Consider the following 12,622-nt stretch of genomic DNA (forward strand, 5'->3'; position numbering starts at 1 on the left):
GTTGCTGGCCGGTTCGAACTTGTGCTTGGGGACTAAGCCCATCGAACCTTGAGGCTCTGATTGACCCTAGCAGCTCCAGACTGGGGCTTTAATGAGCTTGTTAGGCTCATGTCTGATAGTGGCCTCAGACAAGACATGCCTACAGCAACGACGTCTGGCCGCAAAGAAGTCGTAGGAATCAGACAGTAAGGTTTGAAGTAATGACTCGTCAAGACCTTAAAAGGTGGTTCTTCTTCATACATTAAAGAGGTCTTTTCTGCCATTGTAGCCGAGTTGATAGGTCTACTCAGGCGCATACAGGCTTCGAGCTCGAGGCATATCAGAGATTCCGGAAGCCTGGGTAGCCACTCACTGAACTGAATGGGAGCACAGTCAGCGCTTAATTTACCCGATGTGAAGGTCGCCGGGGCGTTAGTCCAGCAATCGTGATCCCCCAGGGACAGGAGGGAGGTCGGATGCGTTTTCCTTCAGCTGCGGGTAATGGCTTGTCCTCGTTTATTGCCTGCTGAGCAAGGTCCGATATCTTAGTGACACACGGAGTAGGGGTCTACTCCCTCCACTAGAAACATCGTGTACGGGCTCTTGTGAGGTGTTAACGTAGTGTTAACACACTCCCACTCGTTTAAGGGCCGGACCCAGGTGGACTGAGCCTGCCCCTTTGGGTACATTTTGGTTTCTTTGGGGACCTTGTCAAACCTTACGAGTGTCTCCTCGGTAAGGCATGCGAAACCAGAGAGAGGGAACTGTAGACCCGGCGGGTAGAATTCAAAATCTTCTACAGTCCGGGTGCCAAACCCTTCGATGGTTAACATACCATCTTTGAAGGGAGAGCGCAAGGCCCCCTTCCACGGATTGCTTTCGACGAATTCCGGGAGCTTAGAGGTATCCGGGATGATATATTGTGCTGTTGAGGTAGCCCATAACAAATGAGACCCTGTATGAGGCTATCTGGTTTAGCACTCTCTCTTCCCCCTAAGGGGCAATAATTCCATTCAATTGTCAAGTTCACAGAGGCACCAGGAATCTTCCATCCTATAATTCGTGGTGACTCGGTATGTGACACGAGGTTTGAGCCAGTGAGCTACAGAGGTCCGTAAATTATATATATATGTATATATATGGATAAATATCAGCACAACATCGTGTTCAAATAGAAATAAATTTCTACCTCATCCCTGGGATCGGTCGCTGGCCTCTTCTAATGAAAGGTCAGGTTGAAACTAACCATGCCACGAGAGGCCATGCATCAATCTTGAAAGGGCTGCCGGATCGAAGGGAGCCTCCGGGGTCGTAGGTTTCAGGCCGGGCTTCGCTCTCGACCCAAGAGAAGTCTTAACTGGTTTGGTGATTTGGAAGACCTGTGAGTCTTTGGTAGGGCTGGCAGGTAGCTTTAACTTTAGGGACAACGGGACGTGACCCGACATCAGCCCCGTGCTTCCTTGAAAACCCTAAAAGGAAGAGACACAGGGTCTCTTTGCCCTGACACTCCAGGCAAACCCGCCAACCCAGATCTAAAGAGTCGCCAAGGTAGAAGAGACTGCGAGCTCCGAAAGAGGGTATATCGTTACTAATGAACAAGGTAACTCCGTTGGGAATGTAAAATAAATAGATCGAGAATAAATGTTTAAATCGATCAATCACAAAGGAAATAAAATGAAAATCCCAAAATAATATATCCGAAGTTATAATTATAGATAGTAACGACAGGGGCACCTACAGTGTCCCATAGTAGGGTAGTAACCCAAAAAGATCCGGGTGTTCCGAATTCTTAAAATAGACCGGTATGAAACCGGGACAAAAGGCTATGAACAAAATTTCGGACCGGTATAATAACCGGGGAGAAAACTTTCATAAATTAACTGACATTGTCAAAATAATTCCATAAAAGGTGAAGATTATCAATGAAATAATATTGTCATAGCGCGAAATACACTATTCCGTCGGTACTGGGGAAGTATAGAATAACATAAAGATACATAAGTATCCCATAGCAGGTCAGTAACCTAAAGAGATCCGGATGCTCCGAATTCTTGAATTAGACCAATATGAAATCGGGACAAAAGACTATGAACAAAATTCAGATCGGTACAGTAACCGGGGAAAAACTTATCATAAATTAACTGACTTTGTTAAAACAATTCCATAATAAGTTAGGTTATCAATGAAAAAATATTGTCATAGCGAGAAATATACTATCCCGTTGCTACTTGGGAAGTATAAAATAAAATAAAGATACGTGAGTGTCCCATAATAGGTTAGTAACCTAAAAGGATCCGGGTGTTCCGGGTTCTTAAAGTAGACCGATATGAAACCGGGACAAAAGGCTATGAACAATTCTAGGACCGGTTTAGTAACCGGGGAAAAACTTATAAATAAACTGTCATTGTTAAAACAATCCGTAATAAGTTAAGGTTATCAATGAAATAATATTGTCATAGCTTGCAATACACTATCCCGTCGCTACTTGGGAAGTATAGAATAAAATACAGATACGTGAGTATCCCATAATAGGTTAATAACCTAAAAAGATCCGGGTGTTCCGGATTCTTAAAAATAGACCGATATGAAATCGGGGACAAAAGGCTATGAACAAAATTTCGAACCGGTATAGTAACCGGGGAAAAAAATTATAAAAATTAACAGACATTGTTGAAAACAATTCCGTAATAAGTTAAGATTATCAATGAAATAATATTGTCATAGCGAGGAATATACCATCCCCGTCATTACCAGGGAGGTATAAATAAAAAGGGATGAAAAAGGATGCAAAAAACAGTGATGAATAAATACAATCAAAACTAGTTCCGGGGCCCCCGGGGCCGGGGAACAGGATTGGTAAAGTAAACTTAAAGTAACTTAAAGTAAACTTAAAGTAACTTAAAGTAACTTAAAGTAAACTTAATGTAACCTAAGATACATCGTTAAAATACATAAATAGAAAACTCCAGTTATGATCTAAAACTAATGTCTGTAATTGAATAGGGCTCCCGGAGGGAGGATATTAATCAAAACTGTGTCAGTGTCAACAGATCTTGTATTTAAGAGCCCGGAGGCTCCGATGTCTGATGACGGGAGGGTACCACGGGAGAGGCGCGGGGGGGAGCCAATGGAAACCCCCACTACCCAACCGGAGGGTACCGGGACGAAGGTAATGATTCATGTAGAATATAATATAATGATATGGGATATTAATAAGTCCTATGCGGACGATAATAGCAGGAGGTACCGTAGGTGGGGACACTCCTAATATAAGTGCTCATTCTTACAACCATAGCTAAAAGCAAAAGTTACACCAAGGTGCAGTCATACCGACTAATCACGTGTGATAGTCCCCGGTGGTCCCGGTCCTCCCCCTCCCCCGACTGATGGCCAATCGGGGCGACGGGAGGGGAGGAGACGAAACCGCCCGGTATGAATGAATGAGACTAAGTCACACCCCGTGGGGTACACTCAGTCCTCAATATGCCGGAACGTTGAGGGAAGACTGAGGAACAAGCATACTTGACCCGTATGTCATAACCAACAACCATCGAGTGAGAGGAAGGGTTGTACACTGGAGGAGGGGGGGATGGAATAGCCTCCCCAACCTGTGGGGGGGGGGTATGGTACCGGGGAATCACCAGTGCGTAGTGGTAGACACATGAAAATCCCAAAAATATGATCATAACGGAGTAAAGCAATAAACATAATATCAATGCACAAATACATGAAAATAATTAATGAATTAAAAGCGAAATCACGTAAGTAAGGTTAGGCATGCAGAAATAATATGGCGAGAGAGGGACTCAGGCGAGTGGTAAGGGAGGAGCATGACGCCATCAGCAGATGGAAAGCAGGGGTACCAACCTAGTTACTGAAGCGGTAGATCGAACAGTAAAAACAACAAAATGCGAGAGTCCCACTCGAACCAAATGTAAAACTAGGTGGAGCGTACAAAATAAAACTAAAAGGTTTAATAATAATAAATGAGATGGTCGTCTTCCTAGAACTAGCGAAACAATCTCAAAGGTGACGCAATCCACCAACATGCACGAATGCAGGCATACCAACATAACCTACTCCTTGATGAAACGCTAACACTGATATCATAGGATAACATAAAGTTAATGCTAGATGAAAGCATAAAGACAGTGTACTATATAAATGTAAGGAAAAAACTCCTAAAAGTTCGAACAAATATTAATGACGGACGAACTAACGAGAAAAAGGGCAGAGCCGAACCATGAACGGTAAGAACGGGGACGCCGTTCATATATAAACACTTCTCAATTAATAAAAACAGAGGTTACACTGCCCAATCTCGCTAAAACTCATGGATAAAGTACTTAACTTCGATGGGGTATCATGGGAATCGGCCATCGATTATAAAATAATGATAAATCCAAGGGTAAACACAAGAAAAAAACATGTTGGACTTAATAACAACAGTGCTATAAAGGAGTGACGTCACTGGCGTGGGTTGGGTTAGTGGTAGTAGTGTTGAACGGCACCTCGCTGTGGCGGGGATTTTGAAGAGGAGATATCTAAATAGTGCGAGACCTCTGGTTGTGAATTATCACGCCCCAGTATTTTATACCGACACCTTATATAGGTGAGCGAGCTGGGTTCAACCTGGCATTCCTATGCTTTTTTTCTCTGGTAATATATAGCAGTTATATTCCTTAGAAATAGTGCTCTAGGAGTATTTCACTGCGCGGCACAGGTCGGAGCCCAGAAACATACTTATTCACACTTAGGTACATTTTTCTCACTTCTTTGTTGTTCAATATTAGAGTGAAAGATATCATTGAAAAGAAGAATAAAAATCCTGCAATTCTGTCAAGCAAAATTCTGATTTTCTTTTCACATTTTATTTTCACGATTATTTTCCATCTACACGAAGAAAAAAATAAAAGTTCATTAAAAAAAAAAAAAAGGAAAATAAAAAATCTGTCTGACAGAATTGTTCGGTTGATAGAGTAATTTTTATGGTATAAGTTTCAATACAATTGGTATTATAGTAGTGGGGAAAAATGTACCTAATTTTTTTTTATTAAATCGTGATTTTTGCTGATAAATCCAAGTTTTTGATCAAATGCCTTTAAATTTTTATATGATGAAGGTGTTATATATGTCTAAAACATATATAGAAACGGTGTAATTTGGATCATTAGAAAAAAAAAATGGCGGACATTGCGGATGGTCCTCTTAAACACACTTAAATTGAAAACTGTTATTGAGTATTGTATTGGAATTAACCTCAAGTATTCCAGCATTAGATCTTGCATTGTAAATTTGATAACAACCCTATAAAATAAATTTTTATTTCAGTGAACAATCCTATTAACCATGAAAAGATGTTTTTAATGGCACCAATTTGTATTATGAAGCCTAAAATACTAGTAAATATGGAATGCTGTTTAGAAATTTCTTTAGAAGTTTTATGCAAAATTTAATGGTATTGACTTTATTTTGTACTTTATTTTTATTCCCAGAGGGACATACACAGTATACCATAGTAGGTAATGTACATCAGAAGGCTAGTGGGTCGTTCATGTGTCAGGGTATTATTAAGATTAAAAGAGGATCCCGAAAACACATAACTAACGGCGCATTAAGTGTGTGTCAACTGTTGTGTGTCTGTTAGTAAAGGATCTTCCTCCTATAACTCTTAACAGAGGCACAGTGTCCAAGAGTGTCACTGTTATTTTTGTATGACAGATGCACAAAGACCAGTTGTCATTTTAAAAAACAGACTGCAGTCGGGTATAATTTCAGAAGTCCTTTCATAATTGCAGTTTTGTATAAAACAATCATCAAAGCTTTCTTTCTGTAAAGAATTGAAGTACTGTACTGCATTGATTCTTTCAAAGAATTACTGTTTATTTTCGTTCGCTGAGCAACGTAAGTAAAAAACCTTATTTTAGTAAAAGTATAGTGTTATTAGCAGTTGAGTGAAAAAAATATTTTTTTTCTTAACTGGCGAGCAGCTAACAGTAGTGTGATTAAATTGCTCTTCAGACTTTGTTATTGAATTTAAAATTGTTATGATACCAGTAGAAAGTGAACTGATTAATTGAATTTTTTCAATATTCAAACGGTACTATATTCCTTTGCACAGAATATACTTAATCTAGAAGCTGCAACTGACAAAGATTCAATGAATCACCTTCTCTTATATAGCTGAAACTGGTTTTAATTTTTTGCCATAAATATGGTTTTGGGTAATCTTTCTGCATGGAATCTTGTTGTTATCCACTCTTTGGTATTTGAGGTTTAGTTTTACTGGTCCTGAATTATAGAAAAACCCTCAGAAAAGTGTGATAATGTACTGTAATTTCTTTTATATGTTTCTCTTCACTCTTGGCAGGATTTACAGTAGTTCATCTGTTATATGTTCCATATATGGTAAAAAGTCAATTGATAATTTTCCAATTTCAGGGCCTGTAACAGCTCTTGAAGCCCCCACAGTTCTTGCACAAATTCTTCTCATGTTAAGACACAGAGATACAAAATGTGCTGAGGTAAGCATAAGTATTTGAAAAATTATGAACTATCAAATAGTGTGATGGTCCTTAGAATCTATGATATTAATGTGGTAATTTAAATTTTTTATGCTGCTACTCAAAATACGTATATGTTTTCAATATTAAACTTACCCGATGATCATATAGCTGTCAGCTCTGCTGCCCGACAGAAAAACCTACGGGCGGAATACGCCAGCGATCGCTATACAGGTGGGGGTGTACATCAACAGCGCCATCTGTCAAGTAGGTACTCAAGTACTCGATGTCAACAAAGAACCAATTTTCTCTCTGTCGTGCCACTGGCAAGACCTACTAAATACGCTCTTACTAACTGGATTTGTTTTCACAACGATTTGGTAAAGTACACTATTCCAGTTTTGAGCTTTCGCTATGCAGGGGTTTTATCTTCATTTCAAAACTTGAACTCGTTTTGGATAGATTTAATTATGGTGACGAAGAGAGTATGGACTCTCTTTCACTTTTAAATGGCCGACCCTTCCCTTAGACGGAAGTGTGTTTAGGTTTTTGGTAATTTTGCTTAACACGTTATAGATCTATATATTTTATATCTCTCCGCCTTTATAGGCCTCTTCGATTAACTTTCCATTTATTATAAACATATAAAAATAAATTTTTATGTTTGTTTATATGCGACCTTTCCTGATAGTAGGCGGTCCTAACTTGGAACCGAAGTTAATTAACATTGAGCCCGTTATATCGTATTTAACCTTTAAAGAATTTAATACTTTTTAAATTTTAATGTTTTATGGAAGAATTTCTTTGATAGTCTCGTACTGTTTTCAAAGATGAACTAACGTTTAGTTTTTTAGTCTACGCAGTTGTTGACGTTCAGGACGTTCAACATGCGCTCTATCGTTACGATAGAGAGAGAGTGTATCACGGTTTCACTTTGCAGTAAGAGTAAACCGATTCTGGCGTTTCGTTCATTCTTTCTTAGCTTAAATGGTTTAAATTCTAAATTAAAGGAACTTTTTATTTGGAAAACCTTTCAGTTTTTTCCTTTAGCAAATAACATGTTTTAACGATATATAATTGGGCTCTTCTCTCAGGTGCGAAATCAAGAGAGAGAGAGAGAGAGAGATAGAGACGGAGGGAGAGAGAGGAGAATAAACGTTTCGTTCAAGCGGGTAACGTTGTTCTCGTTTTTACTCTCCTCCCTAGTCGCTGTAGGGAAAGAAGGTAAAACGTTTCTAGGGTTTTATTCTTGTTCCCAGGCTATGTGCGGTGAGAGATTGTAAACGTAGTTTATTTGATCTAGTGTTTAATCTCTTTCCCAGCCACTGAATTCTTTATCTTTATATATGTTTTCTGTTGCATTATACGACTGTTTTCGCAATTACTACCTTTTAATGAAGGATAGGATTGCGTGTTTCAGGTAGAAATCAGTAAAAGTTTCGATTACAGTGAAATAAGTGCAAAACAGAAAATCAAAGTGATAAAGTGATATGCGCAAAGTGTTACAGTGTTGCGTCCGAGGGTTCGTCTGTTCGTGCCAGTCGTTCACCTAGTCCGGGACCTCTTACAAGCTCCCAAGCCCAGGGGAGAAGTAATGTCGAACGACTTATGGGTTCCTCAGGCCTTGATCAACGAACAGACGTTTTCCCTCCGTGGTTTCGGGCGTATCTACCCAAGATCGCCCCACCCACACAAAGACGAGAGAGCCCATTTATTCCTCGTCTCCGGAAGAGGTTTCTCGTAAGAAACCATGGACCACATCTCGCAGCTTTTTAAGTGCAAGTCGGTCCCTTCCGCGCAAGTCCAACGGCCCAGGTGTAGCCACTGGGTCAGTTCGGACTCGCTGCAGTCATCCGACGACTGCACACCTCCCAAGAGAGGCAAGGTGGTACCGCAACAGGCAGTAACTCCGTCTGTTGCCGCACCCGCTGTTTTAGACCCTCAGTCACAACGGACAGTAGCTCCGTCTGTTGCCGCTTTTGTAGACCCTAAGTGGTCTTTACTGCAGTCTATGCAGACTCAGTTAGCTGCGGTTATGCAGGAGTTTCGTGCGGAGAAGGTTGACACTGCTCCCGTTAGCCTACAACCTGCCACGGTTGTGCGCCCAGCTCACGCTGAGGCTGCCTGCTCCCACACTCCGGCTGCGGAGAGCTCCACCACCGATGCGCAGTCGACCCTGCCAAACGCATGTTGACGTTAGCCGACGTGCGGCACCCTCCGTTGACATGCGTGAGCTACCGCATCAGCAGTGGGAAGGTGGAGTCAAGCTGCCGTGTTTTGATGCGATGCGTCAGTCTCCGCAACCCACGGCAGTCCCCACCACGCACCACCACTCCGCTTTGGTTGTTGCCAGCTCTCAGACTGTCAAGCAGTTACATGACGTTGCTTTCTGGTCTGCTACTAATACACCACTGCTGCTAATGCACCAGTGCTGTATGTCCTCACGCACCTGTTGTGGTTGACAGTTCAGTTTTTGACAGTTCACAGACTGTCAAGCAGTTACATAACGTTGCCTTCTGGCCTGCTGCTTATGCACCAGTGAGACCCTCACTGAGATAACCTAGCTTTTCTCGGACATGGTTCCTGTAGATGAGAAAGTGCTGTTCTCCCTCCTACTGATATTCCTTTGAGGACTCTGTCATTTGGAGAGGAGCCTTAAGCTGCTTAGCCTCCTATGGACTTTAAAGCATAACAAGGCTTCCAGGGATGGTAAATGGTTCCGCTTCAGTCGCTAACCCCGTCTGTTGCCACACCTGCTCCCGTAGACCCTAATGGGCTTTGCTGCAAGACATGCAGTCCAAGCTTGTGTCCTTGATAGAGGACTTTTTACGGAGAAGAACCTTCTGGCCAACAACCTTCCTACCGGTTGGTTGTGCGCCCTGTTGACGCTGAGGTATCCTACTCGCGTCCGCCAGTTGAGGTGGTTCCTCCACCGATGCGACCCAGTGTGGGTTGCCAGTCGCACGTTGACGTTAAGCGACGCTCGGAGGTGGTTGTTGATGTTCAGTGTGTCACTAGGAAGACGTTCAACAACCAGCAGAGGTGACTTGTTGTGACGCAGTGCGTCAACCTCAGCAACCCGGTAGGGTGTTGACTGCACAACCCAGACAGTCTAGACAGTTTCGGGTTGACGCTGTACTTCCTCGCGTCCCCATGGTTGACAGTTCACAGACTGTGCAGCAGTACCATGATATTGCGTCCGGCTCCGTCAAGCATCCACCAGTGCGACCGGATTCAGCGAGTCAGACGTTGCCCACTCCGTTGCCGTTTCCTCATCAGTTTCAGATGAGGAACCCTCTGATGAGGACGTTGCTGAACAAGACGATCAACCCCCAGCCCTGCTATCCATCCAGAAGATGCTGAAGAAGGAATGCTGCCCTGTCAGGCTATGGATGAGTCTGGTAAGGACACTGTCATCCGTGGTTCAATTTGTGTCACTTGGAAGACTACACCTCCGTCCTCTTCTGTATCATCTAGCTTTTCACTGGAAAAAGGACAAGACGCTAGAAGCGGTCTCGATTCCGGTTTCCGGAAAGATAAAGTCTGGTCTGACTTGGTGAAAGGACTTTATCAACCTTAGAAAGGATCTTCCCCTGACTGTTCAGACTCCCAACCACGTTCTCTTCTCGGACGCATCGGACGTAGGCTGGGGTGCGACATTAGGCGGTAGGGAATGCTCGGGATTATGGAACTCGAGTCAAAGGACAATGCATTTCAGCTGCAAGAAGCTACTGGCAGTACGTCTGACCTGGAAAAGCTTCAGGTCTCTCCTTCAAGGCAAAGTGGTGGAGGTGAACTCGGACAACACCCGGCTTTGACGTACATCTCCAAGCAAGGAGGGACCTACTCTCTGTCATGGTACGAGATCGCAAGAGACCTCCTCACCTGGTCAACAGGTCTAGACTTTTCACTAGTAACGAGGTTCATCCAAGGCAACTTGAATGTCATAGCAGATTGTCTCAGTAGGAAGGGACAAATAATTCCAACAGATTGGACCCTCCACAAGGATGTATGCAAGAGACTTTGGGCCACCTGGGGCCAGCCAACCATAGATCTCTTAGCAACCTCGATGACCAAGAGGCTCCCAATAGTTTGCTCACCTATCCCGGACCCAGAAGTAGTTCATATAGATGCCTTTCTACTAGATTGGTCACATCTAGATCTATATGCATTCCCTCCGTTCAAGATTGTCAACAAGGTACTGCAGAAGTTCGCCTCTCACGAAGGGACAAGGTTGACGCTAGTTGCTTCCCTCTGGCCCGCGAGAGAATAACTCACCGAGGTACTTCAATGACTAGTAGACGTTCCCAGAACACTTCCCCTAAGGGTGGACCTTCTACGTCAGCCACGCGTAAAGAAGGTACACCAAGGCCTCCACGCTCTTCGTCTGACTGCCTTCAGACTATCGAAAGACTCTCGAGAGCTAGAGGCTTTTCGAAGGAGGCAACCAGAGCGTTTGCTAGAGCAAGGAGAACATCCACCCTTAGAATCTACCAATCGAAGTGGGAAATCTTCCGAAACTGGTGCAAGTCAGTATCCGTATCCTCGACCAGTACCTCTGTAACTCAAATAGCTGACTTTCTCTTATATCTGAGGAAAGAACGATCTCTTTCAGCTCCCACTTTCAAGGGTTACAGAAGCATGTTGGCATCAGTCTTCCGTCACAGAGGCTTAGATCTTTCCAACAATAAAGATCTACAAGACCTCCTTAAGTCTTTTGACACCACGAAGGAGCGTCGGTTGGTTACACCTGATTGGAATTTAGACGTGGTACTAAGATTCCTTATGTCAGACAGGTTCGAACCGCTTCAATCAGCCTCCCTGAAAGATCTCACCTTTAAGACTCTTTTCCTGATATGCTTAATCACAGCTAAAAGAGTCAGTGAGATTCATGCCTTCAGCAAGAACATCGGATTCTCATCCGAAACGGCTACATGTTCTACAACTTGGTTTTCTAGCCAAACACGAGCTGCCTTCTCAGCCTTGACCAATATCGTTCGATATTCCAAACTTATCGTATGGTTGGAAATGAACTAGAAAGAGTATTATGTCCTGTAAGAGCTCTTAAGTTCTTTTTAAAATCCTTTACGAGGCCCGTCTGAAGCTTTATGGTGTTCAGTTAAGAATCCATCTTTGCCTATGTCAGAGAATTCTTTATCCTATTTTATCAGACTGTTAATACGAGAACCTCATTCCCATCTGAATGAGGAAGACCAAGCTTTGCTGAAGGTAAGGACACACAAAGTTAGAGCTGTCGCAACTTCCGTGGCCTTTAAACAAAATAGATCTCTGCAAAGTATATTCGACGCAACCTATTGGAAAAGCAAATCAGTGTTCGCGTCTTTTATCTTAAGAATGTCCAGTCTCTTTACGAGAACTGCTACACTCTGGGACCATTCGTAACAACGAGTGCAGTAGTGGTGAGGGCTCCACCACTACAATTCCCTAATTCCATAACCTTTTTAATCTTTCTCTTGAAATGTTTTATTATTGTTTTGGGTTGTCCGGAAGGCTAAGAAGCCTTTCGCATCCTACTTGATTTGGCGGGTGGTCAAAGTCATTTCTTGAGAAGCGCCTAGATTAGAGGTTTTGATGAGGACCTTTAGTATGGGTTGCAACCCTTCATACTTCAGCTCCTAGGAGTCGCTCAGCATCCTATGAGGATCGCGAGGCTCAGTAAGGAAGACGTACTTAAAAAGGCAGAGTAATTGTTCAAGTCGACTTCCTTACCAGGTACTTATTTATTTTATGTTTGTTATTTTGAATAACTGCTAAAATAAAATACGGAATACTTAGCTCATAATAATGTCAACATGTAATGCTGGTCTCTACCCACCCCCCTGGGTGTGAATGAGCTATATGATCATCGGGTAAGTTTGATATTGAAAAATGTTATTTTCCTTAGTAAAATAAATTTTTGAATATACTTACCCGATGATCATAAATTAAAGGACCCACCCTTCCTCCCCAATAGAGACCCAGTGGACAGAGGAGAAAATTGGTTCTTTGTTGACATCGAGTACTTGAGTACCTACTTGACAGATGGCGCTGTTGATGTACACCCCCACCTGTATAGCGATCGCTGGCGTATTCCGCCCGTAGGTTTTTCTGTCGGGCAGCAGAGCTGACAGCTATATGAT

The 12,622-nt window shown here is 42.7% G+C and overlaps 1 protein-coding gene across 2 annotated transcripts in view; it reads left to right on the forward strand.

The window, feature by feature from the left end:
- tefu (Serine/threonine-protein kinase tefu) overlaps window positions 1-12,622 on the forward strand; it is a 912,746-nt gene that overhangs the window by 67,508 nt on the left and 832,616 nt on the right. For both annotated transcript variants that reach the window (XM_068385552.1, XM_068385553.1), the window contains exon 15: window positions 6,421-6,503. In XM_068385552.1, the coding sequence (XP_068241653.1) occupies window positions 6,421-6,503 (83 nt within the window). The remainder of the gene's footprint in view (window positions 1-6,420; window positions 6,504-12,622) is intronic.

The sequence above is a fragment of the Palaemon carinicauda genome, chromosome 13 (genome assembly GCF_036898095.1).
Source record: "Palaemon carinicauda isolate YSFRI2023 chromosome 13, ASM3689809v2, whole genome shotgun sequence".
In the NCBI taxonomy this organism is placed as follows: Eukaryota; Metazoa; Arthropoda; class Malacostraca; order Decapoda; family Palaemonidae; genus Palaemon; species Palaemon carinicauda.